The following is a 19,324-nucleotide window of genomic DNA, read 5'->3' as shown; positions in this document are numbered from 1 at the left end:
GCAACACAAGCAGTTATCAAAAGTTTTAATTCACAAACAATACAATTGCATAGGTAAAAACTGGGTAAAAAACTAACATTTTAAGTCTAAAGTGACCTCTAGTAAAAGTTATAAAAGTTGCAGGGAGTTTCTGTTTTCAGTTCTTAACTTGTTCATCTTACATGTGTGGACAACGCAAACCAGCCTTCTCCTTTCAGCTTGTCCACCTGTACTGGACAAAAGGGAAAATTGTATGATCATCCTTAAAAAAAAAAAGACTAAACATTCCACAAATAGGATGAACCAGTGTGTGTGTACCGGAGTCCTGCTGCCTCTGGACTGTCCTCCAAGGCTTTGTGGAGAGACCCCACCAGCAGACCTGAAACACACAGGACCTCCTCAGTCAAGATGACCTGACCTCTGATCCCTTCATCCACATCACCTGCCGAGTCAGTTAGAATGAAATGTCCTAGTCACAGATCTAGTCAGTGTTGTATTGTCCCGTTTACAGTCCTCCCTAATGGTTACAGTTCTTATTTCAGACTCACCATCTACTACCTCCACTGACCAGGGGGGAGGGGTCCTGTTCAGGCAGCAGCATGGACGACTCTGGGCTCAGTCCTGCTGCTGAGAGGGAGAACGTAGCAATGTAATGAATACTGTGTGGAGATGGTTACAACACACACCCCCCTTGTCTCACACACACAGCTGCCTTACCCGACAGTGGAGGTATGGGGGAGACAGAGGGGGAGACTCTGGCTGAGGAGGAGCTTTGTCTCTGTTGTTCTATAAGCTCCAGCAGTCTGCTCCTGGCTGCTGCACTCTGCCTGTTGAGCTCTAGGAGACGCTGTTCCACACTGCTCTCACAGCCTTTGCCCTCACTAACCACAGACTGTAGGAGACAGAGAAACAGCAGATACTTCACCTGTCATTCATGCAAAACTTGATTGAAGACACCAGTATGTTCACCTCATGGAATGTTTATCATGCCATACTGTACAGTACTCAAGAGACCTGAAATCTGGACAGTGAGTGCTCTGTTAGATGTGACCTCACCTGCTGTGTTTGCTGCTCTCCACCACAGAACCATGTCCCCCTCTCTCTCCCTGCCTCACGCTGGGGTGTTGTTCTGCCTGTGCTGCTGGGAGCGAAGCCTCTCTTCTCCATGCCCTGTTGGGGAGTCAGTCTCCCTGTACTGCTGGAGACAGACTCCCTGCCTGAACTCTGACCTTCACAAATCTCTGACCCGGAGGGAGGAGTAGCGGGGTGGAACTGCCCCAGCTGATTCCGTATGAGAGTGTTCTGACGGGTCAGCTCAGCAATCTGAGACAGCATGGCACCCTGGGACGGATCGCAGAGGAGAGGGGGGGGGGTCTGGGGTGGCAGCTGGAGGGGGTGTAGGGGCAGGCTGAAGAGATTGGGGGCGGAGCTGATGGTCTGGAGGTCGTCACAGGAGCCGCGGGTCACAGGGAGAGAGGGAAGGTGGTGGAGAGACAGGGAGCGAACAGCTGGAGAGGAGAGCAACATGACAGAATGAAAACATGAAGAAAGAGAGCAGAGTAGAGCCAAATAGACAACCCAGAAAGAGGTAGAGAGACACCTGTTACCTGAAGTGTGACCGTGTGGCCGGTTGTCTCTCTGACGTGGTGGAGAGAGCAGCACAGCAGGGTTGAGAGTGAGACCAATCTGATTCTGTTCATAGGAGGGTACAGGAGCGTCTGCATCATAGGACGGTGCCCACTCACTGCCTGCATAGGGACACAACTCTTTACCAATACTCATAACACATTGAGGAAAAGTATAGTGAACCGTGTGTGTGTGTACTGACCTGTAGCTATGCTGCCAGTCTTTTGGGGCTCATAGTCCCCGTCTCCTCCTAGTACCCCCAATCCCCCCAGAACCAGCACCACTGTGTCCAGCCTCTGTTCCAGATCACACGCTCGCTGCTGCAGACCTGCCTGGAGGGAAATCACTATTAGAGATCTCTTCATCGCACATAATGATATGAAGAAACATGAATGAGCCTTGGAAGCCATTCTTAAGGTAGAAGTGATATAGAGAGATACTGTGTGTGATGTTTATTCTGACCTGCAGGGCGGCGCTCTCCTCTCTCAGGGTCAGGGTCTCTGCGGTGAGGGCGTCTATCAGCCCTCTCTGCTCCTTCACCTCCTCCTCCAGCCTCCTCCTCTCCTTTCCCTCCCTCTGAGCCTCCTCCTCTCTCTGAACCACAGGGGACAGAGTTATCATTCATACTGGCATAACAGAACATAGACACAGAGAACCAGTCGAATAGTCGTTAGGCATACCTGTCTGAGTAGTCTAGCCAGGCGGCCCAGTGTAGACACCAGAGCCACAGAGAAACCTGTGAGGCCGTGTGTGCTGTGCTTTGGCCCCGTCGTCCCCTCTCCTTCCCCTGCTCCTGGGGCTCTGGGAGGCTCCTCTGGCTCAAGGCCATCCAGCTCTGTCACCACCTGACCCAGCAGGCCCTGCAGCAGCCCCAGGCTGGACAGGTTCCCACTCAGAGAGCTGAGGGTAGAGCCATCCAGACCTGACTCAGTACTGCGCCCCCTACTGGCTTTCGAGGACCGGCTCTTCCTGCCTACACAGAAACAGACACGTAGGAGAAACATGTTAACATATGCCTTTATGAACCAATTACTGCACTACTATGCATTCATGTGCACTAATTCAGTCAACTTCAAACAATAGTACCTGATGAATTGACTGTTGTTGTGATGCACTATGAGTCGTACCTGAGCGGGTGAGAGGAGGGTCTGGGTTCAGGACCTGAGTGACCAAGGTGAAAGGCTCCTCAGGTTCAGGCTGGGGTTGGGGCTGTCTGGAACGCAACCGCTGGACTTTTACTGTGCCATTTAGAGCTGGAGAGAGAGGATGAAGAAAGAGGGGAAGGGAAAAGAGAGAAGGAGGGTGAGAGACCAAGAGGGAGAGATTTTTTATTTAACATTTATTTAACCAGGTAGGCAAGTTGAGAACAAGTTCTCATTTACAATTGCGACCTGGCCAAGATAAAGCAAAGTAGTTTGACACATACAACAACACAGAGTTACACATGGAGTAAAACAAACATACAGTCAATAATACAGTTTAAGGGGTAAGAGTTGATGTATAGTACAGCACATTATCCATCCTTTTTCCCAGTTAAACAATCTGTCCTCTTACCTGCTTGTACTTGGGTTCCCCCTGAGGCACTGGGAGTCTGAGGGGGGCTGTCTCCTCCTTCCCCCTGGAGGTTGGAGATACACTGGGGTCTTTGCTGCTTCCCTCCTCTAGTACAAGGCTTGGCTTTCACTTTCCGGGTATACACCTTGTAACTGACAACAGAAAAGAATGTGAGCTTATGATAGAGACATTACAACAGATAAGGGAAAGGGGGGATACCTCGTCAGTTGTACAACTGAATGCATTCAACCGAAAAGTGTCTTCTGCATTTAACTCAACCCCCTCTGAATCAGAGAGGTGCGGAGGCCTGCTATCTGGCAAATAATCATTTGTAATGGGTGTGTGTGGGCATTGGTAAGTGTTTGGCAGAATGTCAGCGTTGTTACCTGGTATCCATGTTGGAGTTGAAACTGACAGAGGCAGAATGGCCAGTTTCTTCATCACTATGGTCTTCAACAGAGTCCTCCAGCTCATTCAGAGCCTGAAATAAAAAATAAATATGTTAAGAAATAGAAAAAGACACACAAAGAGAGCGAGAGAGTAGTACCTGTGGGTCCATCATGGACTGGCTGAGGAGGGAGAGCTGTGTTGGGGCCTCTGGTTTCTGGAGGACAGGCAGGTCTGAGTCAGAGCCACAGTCTGGAGCCATGGTAACACTGGGGAACCCTGAGAAAAATAAAGAATACAAATCACTCACAACAACACTTTAGGGCTTCCGTTAACCGGTCAGTAATAACCAGCTTTAAGACAATAAAAAAATTGAAAAGCTGATTGACCGGGAGAAAAATAAAAATCCCATTGTGAAATAATGCCTATTAGGCTAATTGATGGAAATACCAGTCGATGTAAATACATTTGACCGGTCATACTTACCGGTTTAAAGGTGCATTTGCATAATTTTGTGGAATTAAATTGACACGCGTATACTCGTTAGGTATGTTATTTATTACATGCGTACAGATACTAAGACTTCCATATGCCATTGAAACCAGTAGCCTATTTCTCTCATGTTCTATTGGTTTTCAAATCAAGTTTGTTTTTTTACATTGTCCAGTAGCAAAGGCACAATACTAGTCATATTAACAACCCATGTTAGTTGTTGCATCTTTAGATCTCCCCTCTTTCTACATTTCTAATGGATATTTCCATCTCTGTCACATGAAACGGCTCACATGTGCAGTGCACTTTTGACAACAGTGTTTTCCCGCTAATTGCATTATGGAACGAACATTTGTGCGTAGCCTCCTGACTTGTGTGCATTGCTGCACTGATAATGTGAAAAAATAATAGTTGATCAACATTAAGCAAAACGTTCTGATCTGTTGCATCAGACTCATTGCTTTTGAAAGTTTGGTTATGTAGTCTAGGCCTACTGGTTGAATTTGGGATCTATCATCCCACAACTGTCCCAGAGTGTTTGGAGTAGGCTCTCTGTTTCTCCACAAGCTGACCAATAGAATAGGTCAACTTTTCTACTATGGGAGATAATAGAATGATTTAAGCTGGTGGTTTTGCTGTTTGTTACTCGTCTTGTTGGCTGAGGAAAAGTAAATGTGGACACTTATTCTAAAATCTTCAAAGTGCGCATTGGAATTTGGTAAGGATGCACGTAGTTCCATCCTCGAGTTGCATGTTAATATGAATCTAAATGTGTTTTCTGTCATTCGGAGCAACGCGGGTGGACGCCCTAATCAAGTTATGGGTCTGGTAAATTTCTTTCAAATTAAAATGCTGCCGGTCAAATGTCCGGTGCTACAACAGAAACCCTGTAAGATGCATAGAGAACATTCAAACACAGACATACAATAACCAACACATGATCAAAACACATTGAAAAGCCATTCATTAATCCATAGCAGGATAAGAGCAGTATCATACCGGTCTGCCTGCGAGGTGCGTCGCCAAACAAGTCTTTGACCACAGCCATGGCTCTGTCTGACCGGGCCAGAACGTCCTGCAGTTGAAACTGATCTGAGAACACCTACAGCACAATGAGATAACAAGCCTTTAGTGTGAAGACAAAAGATTAATCTGCAGTTATGTAATTAAACAACATTCAAGCAACATCTGTGGGGAATCAAGGGGATGTAAGTGATCACTGAGTTGCGAGCTGACTTGAGTTTGCAATTTCAAAGCAGTTTCATATCAAATCAGATTTACGTGAGATACCCCTATGATCTGCGCATGAGGTCTGTCTATACTCCTCACCTCTCTGATGATGTTGAGGCTGGCGCGGTCTAGCGGAGCTGGGCTACCAGGGAGGCCCTTCTTCCTCCTGTGTCTCAGAGCTCTCTCTCTCAGCTCCCACTGGGCCACCACTCGGTTCTGGGACCGGTGCATCTCATGACGACGACTCTGAGGAGGAAGAGAGATGAGGAGGCATACTGACCTAGGATAACTAACAACATCACAAAAATAAGAGAGAGAAAACAAGAGCATGTCTCTCTTACCAGCTCCTCCGGTGAAGCCTTGTGTACAGAGAGGTCATGGACGGTGCTCTGAAATTAGCAGAAGATGGTAGTCATCATAATTTCATAAATGTATTCATTCATTCTCTTCATTCTCCCCTGGTGGCAAAATTGATTCCATGACAGTGACTACAAGCACACTCACCACCCACTCTCTCTTCGGGGCATTGGCCTTCTTGGGACGCACAGCGGGTCGTTTTCCTTGACCGTGCTGTAAGCGGCCCACCCTCGTAAACGACATCTGGGAAGAAAACGATAACTAGCTAGAAAATGTCTGATTAGTTAGCTAACGTTAGCCTACCTAGCTATGTTGTTTGCCAGATTAGAGTTTTTCAATGAAAGTCAAGCGCAAGCTACTCTTAAACTAGGTCGTTTTAGCTTGCAGCTTGCTGGCAAACTAGGTTATTAACTGTAGCAAAGTGTTTAGTTAGTTTGCTGTATTCATTGTTTACTTTCCGTTGTGGAGTGGCGCTGTGTTCAACAGTTGTTGCGAGCTTCTGGGTTAAATGTGTAACTTCCTAGTTACCAATAAAAGCACACCACAGATAGAACAATGAGACAGATATTTCACTGATTTTATAAATGTGAAGCATCCGCTTGCCGTTTCCACTCACTACCAAATATGGTAGTGAAAGGAAGCTCACTGGAAGCCCACTGGGAGAGGATGGATCGAGATGGATTTTTGCCGACATTCTGCAAATGTTCTCATCGATGAAATATTTGATCTCAATACAATTTTCTGTTCCCAAAACTACAATATGGTATGAACAGAGTGGACTAAGTTTAGTAGAATTTGCCCTTTGCAAACTTTTTAAAACATTGCGTTGTTTAGAAGGTGCGCAAAGGCGAATTGAGTTATTACACACGCGTACTTCACAAAGTAGGCGTTCCCTAACGGAAATATGCAGATGTACTAGAACAACCAAATAGGATCTCGCTAGTTCGTGCTTGGCTCTGCCCACTTCCTTGCTTGTTCTGCCACTATGACTAATTTGTTCCCCATTGTAAACGACTGGCTGTTGTCTATCTTGGTTAAGTTATAAAACATCTTTGAGGAGCTCTTTGGCAGTAGAGCATAATGGGAAATGTAGTCTTCAACAGCTACAAGCAAGCACACAGAGTTGTTTTGCAAGAGACGTAGATGTAGTAAGAAAAAGCTTGAGATAGGGCTAAACGCTATAGAAAAATGAACAGAAACATAGGTCCACTCTTCATCAAGTTCAAAATATAAAATGACAACAATGTATAGTATTTGCATAATCAGTAATGGGAAAAACACAAGTGGTTCTATGGATTTGTGCTAATACGTATGACCCCCAGGTGGCAATGTCATCTTACAAATTATTTTCAGCTCCCATATGACAGAACAGACAGTGGACCTACTCACCTTGAACATCGAACAACATAATCAGGAAAAGATGTAATGTACCCTAAAAAAAAAAAAAAAGTAGGTAGTTAACCTAATATATTAGTTAGTATTCACCATAGAGATCCTATTAATTTCATATTAGTATTCTAATTCCTAATTATATGGTATTCACTCGAGAGGGTCAATTCACATCCGTGTGAGAGAATTCGTCCTGGCCAAAGTTTGTATGCACAAAATTCCATTTAATGTGATAATGTATGAGTGCCGGCCGGCCAGCAGACAGTGCGTGCGCTCTTACATTGTGCGCGCAGGGTTCCCAAGGGGGCACCCACACCCAATGCCGCACGGGGGCTAACCTCAGAAAGCGGAGGGGCTCCTCGGAACCGTACGCAGTGAGACTTCTTCACACTGACAACTGGCTGAGCTGAGCGCTGAAAAGTCTAGAAAAATGTCAGTAACCAATGCGCAAGCGCATGGCTGAACTAGTAGCCCACCTCTCATTCGAGGCACTCTCGCCATAGATGGACTAGGAGTGAGAGCCTGGGCGGCAATACTGTATGAATGGGTGAAAAGTTTACATCTCTTGTACGTCTCTTTATGGCGTAGCCTATCCTTAATGAGCACCAGAGACTGTGACTGCCATGCTCTATTCGATTTTAGTCTCATGGTCTAGTTTCCAAAATTTGAGTCTACTGTAGAACAGTCTTGAGAAGATAACCTCATGACACATTAGAAGAGGATAAAAAACTAATTGCTGGGCTGGTGGACTGGACAGAGGGACAGGGGGAGAATCCGTGAGAATACTCGCATGGCACGTATGGATTACATGTAAGGCCAGTGTTGGTTTCGCTGCATCTCTGGGGGAAAGTCATCCGAGAAGCGTATTTTCAGGAGACCATGGACAGCCTCGCTTCCATGCCAGAGGGATTCCGCTCAGCCTGGATTGATGTTGGATTTACCCGGGGCTCCGAGAGCTCACAGCCGTGAAATTGAGAGTGAAAGACGCGCTATGAAATAATAGGCTATTTGTAAGATTGGTGCCAAATGTAGGCTATTTATGTTCTGGATATTTGATAATGTTTTATTTTCTCAACAAGCGTTACTAACGCTACTTGGAATCTTGTGATCAACTTCAAACAGAGAACACTTTTAAAAGGAGCGCTTTGGTGACAAATTTGTGGATCTATTGAATTAGGCTGTAGGATTACCCACTGAATTCCACTGTCAAATGATAGTTTCAAAGTCGTTCGTTTTGTTTCCATTTTGTTGCCTCGCAATTTCATTTAATTCATTCACCGTATCACTTTGTTAACCAGGTTCGAGCCTGAGAGTAAGAGAAAGAAAGCCTCTGTCTCATAGCGCGCCCAGTGTGCACACGGGCACCATGGTCGGGATGTGGGGTGGCGGAGGTCTCCCAATGTCTGTCACCGTGGTTGTGACTCTGCTCCTGGCTATTATTGACGTGAAGGCGAGTGGGGAGTACTGTCACGGTTGGCATGACACCCAGGGCACATGGAGAGAGGGCTTCCAGTGTCCGGAGAAGTTCGATGCTGAGGATGCCATCATCTGCTGCGGGAAATGCGAGCTGCGGTACTGTTGCTCCAGGAATGAAGCACGGCTGGACCAGGGGACTTGTGACAACGACAAGCAAGCCCAGCAACCGGGCACCGACAGCAAAGAGAACAAGGAGACGGGCGCAGGTAAGAACTATGTCTGGCCCAGCACGACCAGCTTTAGGGGCCACAGCAGCTGTGCCAAAACGCTCTGCCTCAAGGCTGCAAAGCTCTCTTTGTCTGCTAAAAATTATAATGTAATTTCTAAATTAGATTTTAAACTGGCTCAGTTTAAATTGTTTAACTTAATAATAGGCTACGCCAGCAATATTGCATTTTCAAGGAGATGAGTGAGACGGAAAGAGAGGGCCTAATTGCCTAATTTTAATAAAGGTTTAGGCCACAGTGGCCCAGGACTAGAACAAATTATACTTAATTGAAAGTTGGAGTTATGAGTTTCTTCCCCATTTCAAACATTTAGGTATGTTCTAGTTTTTTCAACCACTATCTATCTGGGAGCTTAAACATCGCTTAGATACACCGTACCGGTTCAGTTGGCAGCAACAGCTGCAGAGAAGACAGTTGACACCATAAAGCCAACTAACTGCCCACGCACTCACAAATGGAAAATTGTGCTGCGTGGCGTTATAAATAGCTGTGTTTGTTCTAGCTGCAACACACGCGCGCCGCGGGGACTGCAGAGCTCGAGCAGCACACTGTCCCCACGAGGATCAAGTTTGGACTTGACCGGATCTTTAGGCCATTGGCTCGCGACGGCGCTGACAGCTCTGTTCATAAAAACAAATCGCGTTATGAATCATTTCCCCGCGCTTGCGTGTTGATTCCGCTGAGGAATAGGCCTATGTGAACGGTTAATTCCCATCCCAAACACATTAGGAATGCATCCCCTGTATGTTCCTAACGTTTACCGTCTAGTTACATTCACATGATTTCAACGCACATTTTTACTTTATCCAGGCCTTTTTTTTACGTTGCGTGGATAGGGTGTCAATGACCAATTGCGCATGGAACGGAAGCGCCTAATAATGTCACATTGTAACCTCATCTAAGTCTTAGCAGTGAGTTAGTACTAGCCTAACAATTGGGTGTGATTGGGAGAACAGATGTCATAATTCTTCATTATTTTTATTGAAAGCAGATTTACTGAAAAACTTCAAGGTTCAAACAGGTATTAGTTATTGATCTCTTTGACATGTTTCCAACATATTTCCATCACCTTCTCACTACAGTTGTAACACAGAAAGCTGCATCATATAGGAAGAAAAGAGACATTACAGTGCACACATATTAAGTGCTGGCACATTACAAAATGAGAGGCACATTTACTATGAGTCAAAAATCTTGCAATGGTCATTTTTCAAAGAAAAATAATAGTTGTCTACACTTAGTCCAGATATTAAACAGACACATCAACAGAGCATGCCTTTCTTGTAGAGTAGAATACAGTATGTTTCTCTCTTGGCATTTGTTGAAACAGTCATCCCTTATCACTCCAGAAAGAGCCAAATACATTTTCATATAGTGGACAATGGCCAAAATAACTTAAGTATTTTGTCATGGAAGGCACCGCTTGTACATTTAATACATTTTTTTATGCACAGGGCAACCAATTAATCACAAAGCAAAGATACACACAGCCATGTCAATGAATAACCCCAAGGATACTGTATATGCATTAAGAACAATAAACAGAGCCTAACATTCAACATGAAGGAACATGTGTGGGATCCAGGAAAGGAGAGGACCCCAGGGATTTGAATGGGGAGAGGAGGAGCAGTCAGTTACACATAATATGCCCAAACAAGAACAGAGAGATGGGGGCTAATATTACTGCAGACAGAGTATGGCTGTCCCAGCCTCAGTCCAGCAACAGGTGTGGAATAGACTAGTGGGCTGAATGGAAACTATAGACACTCTCCAACAGATAATGTCACAGCAGGACACTGTCATTACTACACTTCTCCCATCAGCCATTTTACCTGTGTCTCTGTCAGACTATAGACTGTATTCACATATCATGTGACGCTGTTAGGAGGACATTAGATGACTTTCTGGAGCCTTACGCACTAACTCATATCCATAGTAACTACATAACTCTCTTAAAGAAAAGCTCCTCTAAACCTGATCATGGTATGGTTTGGCTGTGAGGTATTGAAGCTAACAGCTGTTCAATTAAGCAATAAGGCCAGAGGGGGTGTGGTATATGGCCAATATACCACGGCTAAAGGCTGTTTTTATGCATGACGGAACGCGGAGTGCCTGGATACAGCCCTTAGCCGTGGTATACAGTATTGGCCATATACCACAAAGCCGCAGGGTGCCTTATTGCTATTATAAACTTGTTACCAACATAATTAGAGGAATAAAAATAAATGTTTTGTCTTACCTATGGTATACGGTCTGATATACAATGGCTTTCAGACAATCAGCATTCAGGCCTTGAACCACCCAGTTTATAATAGGAAATAGGTTATGGGCTCAGAAAATTGATGTCATAGCGCCTCAGCTTCTACCTCTTTTGTACTGTATCTAGACTGAGTCTAGTCAAGTTGACTGTTGTCCCAGAATTGGTCTTATCTAATGAGTGCCTATAGCTTCAAACTTTAGACATCTTGAAATGGTCCTTTGAAAAGCTGGTGACTTTTGATGTTGCTCAGAGGGAGAGAAAGCGTGTGTGTTAAGGAGAGAGAGAGAATGAAAAAGGAAAATGACAGAACGAGTCACTGCCTCTCTCAGGGTTACAGTTACACTCCATAACACTTTGGAATATTCAAACTGGAAAATGAGTAACTTAACCAGAGGAACAATAAATCTCATGAAATCAGTTGTCATATAACAAGTTCCCCATTGTGCTACAAACGGGTGTGTGCCTGTGTGCGTGTGTACGTGTGTGCGAGGAAGCACCTCAACTCTGCCCTGGTCCTGCCACTCGGACCATTGCTGCCAACATTCCCCATGAGCGCTCACTGTTGGGTCAAAAGTTAACGAAACACCCAAAGAACACTTACGTTTACTATTAACCACTTTCTGTATGCTGTAGTAGGCTACACTGCCATCCTCTACCTTCACTCTGTAAGAGTTAGTCTGCTGCTTCATTACCAAGTCATTTTAACATGATTAATCCAGCATAAAACATTTGGTTCCTTGGAATTTGTGGGAACGTAGGATTTTGGTTTCACATTGGTTGTAGGAACAAAGGCATACGTAATACGTTTTTTAAACGTTTTGAGAACAGAAGTGAAGATTTTTTTTAGGTTGGAGGGAGGTTCTGAGAATGTTTTATTCTGGTTCCTTGGAAGTATTCCTGGGAGGTTTTAGTGGGCGTGGCCAACACACCTGAAACACTTAACAAGATAGAGGATAGAGAGAGTTTTGTTGATGCTTAGAATGGAATGTATATGTTTTTAAATAACAACAAACTTTTATGGAAAGTTTTGTTAACATTCTCGGAACAATTTGAGAACATAACTTTAAATAGAACCGTGAGCAAACCTATAGAAAACGTAATTCCCAAAGAATAACAATTTTTCTCTGGCTCTCTGAACCATTGAAAAATATTCTCAATGTCAAACCAGTTGGAGAACGTTCCTAGAACATTACCAAGATTGAAATGAAATGTAACCATGTTTGAACTTTAAGGAAATGGTCTGTTAAAGTAATGAAATAGCAAGACATTTTTTTGGGGGGGTCAAGTTCCTTAAATGTGCTGAGAATGTTCCAAAGCCAAGCAACTATCCTGCACCATTACCAGAATGTTCTGGGAAGGTTGTATGTAAAATAACCATAGAACAACCACACTCTCACCAATCTCTAAGAAAAACACATGGTTCTCAGAACATTATGTGCTTGCTGGGTACTGTACTTCCTGGAACTGGTTTACACTAGACAGATGGCAGAAAAACAGCTGTGTACTTTGAGGGGTGAATTACATGCTAATCATGCGAGAATCATGCAGATGATCGGATTTAACACACTGCTTTATCTCCAGAGTCACAGCTGTTATTATGGTTCAAAAGTTACAGTATGAGAGATGTAGTATGCATTAGAGCCCCACTGCAAGGTTGGCCTATATAATGTTGAAAAGATGTATGGAATTAGGCCTTCAATGTGATCTGTTGCATTACTCCAAACCAGCCATCATTAATGCCACTCTCAATATGTCTTAATGCTGCGTCTATACAGTATAAGGGACTATTCTGGCTTAAATGCCATAGCGGGATGTGGATGTATATAGGAGAAGAGGTCAGGAATATCCACATAAGTTCTGGCTGCATAACTTTGGTATGAGACAGAATCCCCGCTCTCACAGACAAACACAGATCAAACGCACGCACGCATAAACTCACTCAGACAAATAGGTACAGGGTCGGTGGAGGGGGGTTAGGGGGGGTCACAGCTGGGCGCGCAGGATAAGAACAGATCAAAACAAAGTTAATAACTTCTAATGAGGGACTGGGGCCCCCTGGAGACACGCCACTAGTACACCTCTGTCTCTGCCTTTCTTCCTCTAATTTCGTCTCTCCCTCTTTTCTCTTTTGTCTCACCGTCTCACTCCATTTCTCTTTCACTCTCATTTGGGTTTATGAGTGAGGTAAAAACACGTGAGTGTAACAGCTTGAACTTTTAGACAAACTGTTTTTCTCACTGCTGTTCACTCTTGGTCTCTCAACTTTACTAATTCAAGGAAGAAGGTATTTTCCAAATCATGTCAAAAGTCTTGATGGTAGAATAAACCACTTCATCATGTTGCTGTTGTAGTTTGTTCAGTTTGTTTTCTCTGAGGGCGTAAGTGGTTATGGTCTGAGGAAGTTCTGTCCTCGCTCTGCTCTGCTTGTTATAGAAAGAACAGCCCTGTCTTAATGTACACTACATGACCGGAAAGTATATGGACACCTGCTCGTCGAACATCTCATTCCAAAATCATGGGCATTAAGATGGAGTTGGTCCCCCCTTTGCTGCTATAACAGCCTCTACTTTTCTGGGAAGCATTTCCACTAGATGTTGGAACATTGCTGCGGGGACTTGCTTCCATTTAGCCACAAGAGCATGAATGAGGTCAGGCACTGATGTTGGGAGATTAGGCCTGGCTCGCAGTCGGCGTTCCAATTCATTCCAAAGGTGTTCGATGGAGTTGAGGTCAGGGCTCTGTGCAGGTAAGTGAAGTTCTTCCACACCAATCTTCACAAACCATTTCTGTATGGACCTCGCTTTGTGCACAGGGGCATTGTCATGCTGAAACAGGAACGTGCCTTCCCCAAACTGTTGACACAAAGTTGGCAGCACAGAATCGTCTAGAATGTCATGTATGCTGTAGAGTTAATATTTCCCTTCACTGGAACTAAGGGGCCTAGCCCGAACCATGTGAAACACAGCCCCAGACCATTATTCCTCCTCCACCAAACTTTACAGTTGGCACTATGCATTGGGGCAGATAGCGTTCTCCTGGAAAATCCAGATTCGTCAGGAGACGAGACCTTACAGCGAAATGCTAACTTACAAGCCCTTAACCAACAATGCAAGAAAAATACCTTAAAAAAAACAAGAAATAAAAGTTACAAATAAAAATAATGAGGCTATATACAGGGGGTACTGGTACAGAATCAATGTGCGGGGGCACCGGTGTGTCAAGGTAATTTAGGTAATATGTACATGTAGGTAGAGTTATTAAAGTGAATATGCATAGATAATAACAGAGAGTAGCAGCAGCGTAAAAGAGGGGGGGGGGGGGCAATGCAAATAGTCTGGGTAGCCATTTGATTAGATGATCAGGAGTCTTATGGCTTGGGGGTAGAAGCTGTTTAGAAGCCTCTTGGAACTAGACTTGGCGTTCTGGTACCGCTTGCCGTGCGATAGCAGAGAGAACAGTCTATGACTAGGGTGGTTGGAATCTTTGACAATTTTTAGGGCCTTCCTCTGACACCGTCTGGTAGAGAGGTCCTGGATGGCAGGAAGCTTGGCCTCTGTAGTGCCTTGTGGTCTGAGGCCGAGCAGTTGCAATACCAGGCAGTGATGTAACCTGTCAGGATGCTCTCGATGTTGCAGCTGTAAAACCTTTTGAGGATCTGAGGACCCATGCCAAATCTTTTCAGTCTCCTGAGGGGGAATATGTTTTGTCATGCCCTCTTCACGACTGTCTTGGTTTGCTTGGACCATGTTAGTTTGTTGGTGATGTGGATGCCAAGGAACTTTAAGCTCTCAACCTGCTCCACTACAGCCCCATCGATGAGAATGGGGGCGTGCTCAGTCCTTCTTTTTCTGTAGTCCACAATCATCTCCTTTGTCTTGATCACGTTGAGGGAGAGGTTGTTGTCCTTGCACCACACGGTCAGGTCTCTGACCTCCTGCCTATAGGCTATCTCGTCATTGTCGGTGATCATGCCTACCACTGTTGTGTCATCGGCAAACTTAATGATGGTGTTGGAGTCGTGTCTGGCCGTGCAGTCGTGAGTGAACAGGGAGTACAGGAGGAGACTGAGCACGCATCCCTGAGGGGCCCCCGTGTTGAGGATCAGCGTGGCAGATGTGTTGTTACCTGCCCTTACCACCTGGGGGCGGCCCGTCAGGAAGGCCAGGATCCAGTTGCAGAGGGGGGTGTTTAGTCCCAGGGACCTTAGCTTAATGATGAGCTTTTAGGGCACCATGGTGTGGAGCACTGAGCTGTAGTCAATTAATAGCATTCGTACATACAGTAGGTGTTCCTTTTGTCCAGGTGTGAAAAGAGGGCAGTGTGGAGTGCAATAGAGATTGCATCATCTGTGGATCTGTTGGGGCGGAATGCAAATTGGAGTGGGTCTATGGTTTCTGGGATAATGGTGTTGATGTGAGCCATGACCAGCCTTTCAAAGCCCTTCATGGCTACAGATGTGAGTGCTACGGGTCGGTAGTCATTTAGGCATGTTACCTTAGTGTGCTTGGGCACCAGGACTATGGTGGTCTTCTTGAAACATGTTGGTATTACAGACTCAGACAGGGAGAGGTTGAAAATGTCAGTGAAGACACTTGCCAGTTGGTCAGCGCATGCTCAGAGTACACGTCCTGGTAATCCGTCTGGCCCTGCGGCCTTGTTAATGTGACACAGTCGCCCGGAACAGCTGATGCTCTCATGCATGTTTCAGTGTTACTTGCCTCGAAGTGAGCATAGAAGTAATTTAGCTCGTCTGGTAGGCTTGTGTCACTGGGCAGCTCTCGGCTGTGCTTCCCTTTGTAGTCTGTAATAGTTTGCAAGCCCTGCCACATCCGACGAGCGTCGGAGCCGGTGTAGTACGATTCGATCTTAGTCCTGTATTGAAGCTTTACCTGTTTGATGGTTCGTCGGAGGGCATAGCGTGATTTCTTATAAGCTTCCGGGATAGAGTCCCTCTCCTTGAAAGCGGCAGCTCTACCCTTTAGCTCATTGCGGATGTTGCCTGTAATCCATGGCTTCTGGTTGGGGTATGCACGTACAGTCACTGTGGAGACGACGTCATCTATGCACTTATTGATGAAGCCAGTGGCTGATGTGGTGTACTCCTCAATGTCATCGGAAGAATCCCGGAACATGTTCCAGTCTGTGCTTGCACTGCTGCTCCAGAGTGCAATGGCGGTGAGCTTCACACCACTCCAGCCGACACTTGGCATTGCGCATGGTGATCTTAGGTTTATGTGCGGCTGCTTGGCCATGGAAACCCATTTCATTAAGCTCCCAGATGAACAGTTCTTGTGCTGACATTGCTTCCAGAGGCAGTTTAAAACTTGGTAGTGAGTTTTGCAATTGAGGACAGACAATGTTTACGTGTTACACACTTCAGCACTCTGCAGTCCCATTCTGTGAGCTTGTGTGGCCTACCACTTCGCGGCTGAGCCGATGTTGCTCCTAGACGTTTCCACTTCACAATAACAGCACTTATAGTTGACCGGGGCAGCTCTAGCAGGGCAGAAATTTGACGAACTGACTTGTTGAAAATGTGGCATCCTATGACAATGCCAGATTGAAAGTCACTGGATGGCCGTGTGCTCGATTTTATACACTTGTCAGCCATGGGTGTGGTTGAAATAGCCAAATCCACTAATTTGTCCACATATTTTTGTATATATAGTGTATATTTGATAATGGAAGAAAGAAAAACATATTTTTTCCCTTGTTTGTTAAAAATGTGCTATCGTCAAACCACTGAAAACCTACCTCCCACTCTCTCACCCTTCTTCCTTCCTCTCTCCACAGTACCCATCTACGTTCCCTTCCTGATCGTGGGCTCTGTGTTCGTGGCTTTCGTCCTGGTGGGTTCCGTGGTTGCTGTTTGTTGTTGCCACTGTCTCCGCCCCAAACAGGAACTGTCGTCAGGGGGCGGGGGAGGAGGCGGGTCTGGTGGCGGCCGTCTCCTGGAGACCATTCCCATGATGGCTAGCGTGGGCACGTCTCGCGGTTCCTCTTCCCGCCAATCAAGCACGGCCACCTCGTCCAGTTCCTCTGCCCCTCCTGCCCAGGTGCCTCGCCCGGCCCCTCAGCCCATGATGCGTGCCCAGGCCTCCTGCTGTCTCCCTCCAGACGCCAGTGTCTTCGTCAACATGCCGACCAACTTCTCCGTGCTCAACTGCCAGCAGGCCACCCAGATCATGCCCCACCAGGGACAGTTCATCCACCCCCAGTACATCGGCTATGCCACCCACCACATGTCCCCACCCCAGGGGGTCTACTTGGACCCCACCCAGGGGGGCTACAGACAGCTGCAGTCCCCCTACCCCCCACCCACCAGTGTGGCCAGTGTCACCAGCGAGCAGAAGTACCCTCCAGTAACAGTTTAAGCCATTTTGGGGACTGTGTGTAACAGACTTTGTGAGGGCTATGTGCCTTATGGGAACTGTGTGAGAAACCTTATGGGGACTGTGTGAGAAACCTTATGGGGACTGTGTGAGAAACCTTATGGGGACTGCATGAGAAACCTTATGGGGACTGCGTGAGAAACCTTATGGGGACTGTGTGAGAAACCTCATGGGGACTGTATGAGAAACCTTATGGGGACTGCATGAGAAACCTTATGGGGACTGCGTGAGAAACCTTATGGGGACTGTGTGAGAAACCTCATGGGGACTGTATGAGAAACCTTATGGGGACTGTATGAGAAACCTTATGGGGACTGTATGAGAAACCTTATGGGGACTGTATGAGAAACCTTATGGGGACTGTATGAGAAACCTTATGGGGACTGTGTGAGAAACCTTATGGGGACTGCATTAGAAACCTTATGGGGACTGTATGAGAAACCTTATGGGGACTGTATGAGAAACCTTATGGGGACTGTGTGAGAAACCTCATGGGGACTGTGTGAGAAACCTCATGGGGACTGTATGAGAAACCTTATGGGGACTGTATGAGAAACCTTATGGGGACTGTATGAGAAACCTTATGGGGACTGCATTAGAAACCTTATGGGGACTGTATGAGAAACCTTATGGGGACTGTATGAGAAACCTTATGGGGACTGTATGAGAAACCTTATGGGGACTGTATGAGAAACCTTATGGGGACTGTGTGAGAAACCTTATGGGGACTGTATGAGAAACCTTATGGGGACTGCATTAGAAACCTTATGGGGACTGCATTAGAAACCTTATGGGGACATTGGGAGCTCGCCAGCTTGGAGAGAGAATGATATGGACTCAGGCTCACACAGAGGACTCGTAAAACCCAAGCTGGGATCTGTGCCTGACCAGCCACAGTGTGTTGCATGTGTCTGTCCTACATGTGTGTGATATGTAAAGGTTTGGCAGATTTGCCTCAGGGTAATGATTGTGAGTGAGCTGACCTCACCCCAAGATGGAGGCAGGGGTATGTCTGTCTGGTTGTCCTCATTTGGCAACACATAGAGGGGTGATGCTGCCCACCAGGGCCAATGACTCGCAGCAGAGTGTGTGGGTTTAACGTCTTGAAGTTTGTCAGTGTAGCCTTTGTTGTATGTGTTTGTAAATGAGTGAATGTGTGTATGTACAGTACGAGTGAGGGTGCTGTGACCAGTGTGGCTATGTGTGTATGTACAGTACGAGTGAGGGTGCTGTGACCAGTGTGGCTATGTGTGTACATGACTATATGTACAGAATGTGATGTGTGTGTGTTACTGTAAGTATATGTGTGTGTGTGTGTGTTACTGTAAGTATATGTGTGTGTGTGTGTGTTGCTGTAAGTATATGTGTGTGTGTGTGTGTGTGTGTGTGTGTGTGTGTGTGTGTGTGTGTGTGTGTGTGTGTGTGTGTGTATATGAGTGTATAGTATGTGTGTATATGAGTGTATAGTATGTGTGTATATGAGTGTATAGTATGTGTGTATGTGTGTGAGGACGTGTGTATATGAGTGTTTAGTATGTGTGTATATGAGTGTATAGTATGTGTGTATATGAGTGTATGGTATGTGTGTATATGAGTGTATAGTATGTGTGTATATGAGTGTATAGTATGTGTGTATATGAGTGTATGGTATGTGTGTATATGAGTGTATAGTATGTGTGTATGTGTGTGAGGATGTGTGTATATGAGTGTTTAGTATGTAATGGGAAATGCAGGCGGTGTGATGTGAAAAACAGTCCCTCTCTCCCTGTAGGCCGGTTGATGTCTAATGAAGTGAACACAGGACACAGACTGTGACGCTCCAGCCTTACACCCCCCCCCGCCCCCCCCCCCCCCCCCCCCACACACACACACACACCTACCCACTGCCTTGAGCGGAAACGCACACACACTTGCATATACACAAGAGAACCCACAAAATTAAAATACACAAACAC

General features: G+C 45.8%; 2 protein-coding genes across 3 annotated transcripts; one reads left to right on the top strand and one right to left on the bottom strand.

The window, feature by feature from the left end:
• Positions 1-10: 10 nt before the first annotated feature.
• Positions 11-6,209, bottom strand: spice1 (spindle and centriole associated protein 1). 2 transcript variants are annotated; one of them, XM_055881958.1, is made up of 17 exons: positions 5,773-6,209; positions 5,610-5,657; positions 5,368-5,514; positions 5,038-5,140; positions 3,707-3,825; positions 3,546-3,640; positions 3,160-3,311; positions 2,733-2,858; positions 2,286-2,578; positions 2,068-2,199; positions 1,808-1,937; positions 1,587-1,727; positions 1,036-1,487; positions 697-871; positions 528-603; positions 298-358; positions 11-206 (listed from the first exon to the last, which is right to left on the bottom strand). In XM_055881958.1, the coding sequence occupies exons 1-17, from the start codon at positions 5,866-5,868 to the stop codon at positions 153-155; spliced, it is 2,400 nt and encodes a 799-aa protein (XP_055737933.1). In that variant the 5' UTR covers positions 5,869-6,209; the 3' UTR covers positions 11-152. The 2 variants fall into 2 exon arrangements, with proteins under 2 accessions (XP_055737933.1, XP_055737932.1); XM_055881957.1 differs by having other exon boundaries at positions 528-606; positions 5,773-6,208.
• A 1,009-nt stretch (positions 6,210-7,218) lies between these two features.
• On the top strand, positions 7,219-19,204 carry LOC129823159 (protein shisa-2). Its single transcript, XM_055881954.1, has 2 exons — positions 7,219-8,696; positions 16,771-19,204. The coding sequence occupies exons 1-2, from the start codon at positions 8,381-8,383 to the stop codon at positions 17,349-17,351; spliced, it is 897 nt and encodes a 298-aa protein (XP_055737929.1). The 5' UTR covers positions 7,219-8,380; the 3' UTR covers positions 17,352-19,204.
• Positions 19,205-19,324: the final 120 nt, after the last annotated feature.

The sequence above is a fragment of the Salvelinus fontinalis genome, chromosome 25 (assembly GCF_029448725.1).
Source record: "Salvelinus fontinalis isolate EN_2023a chromosome 25, ASM2944872v1, whole genome shotgun sequence".
NCBI lineage: Eukaryota > Metazoa > Chordata > Actinopteri > Salmoniformes > Salmonidae > Salvelinus > Salvelinus fontinalis.
This window is presented reverse-complemented; position numbering and strand designations above follow the sequence as displayed.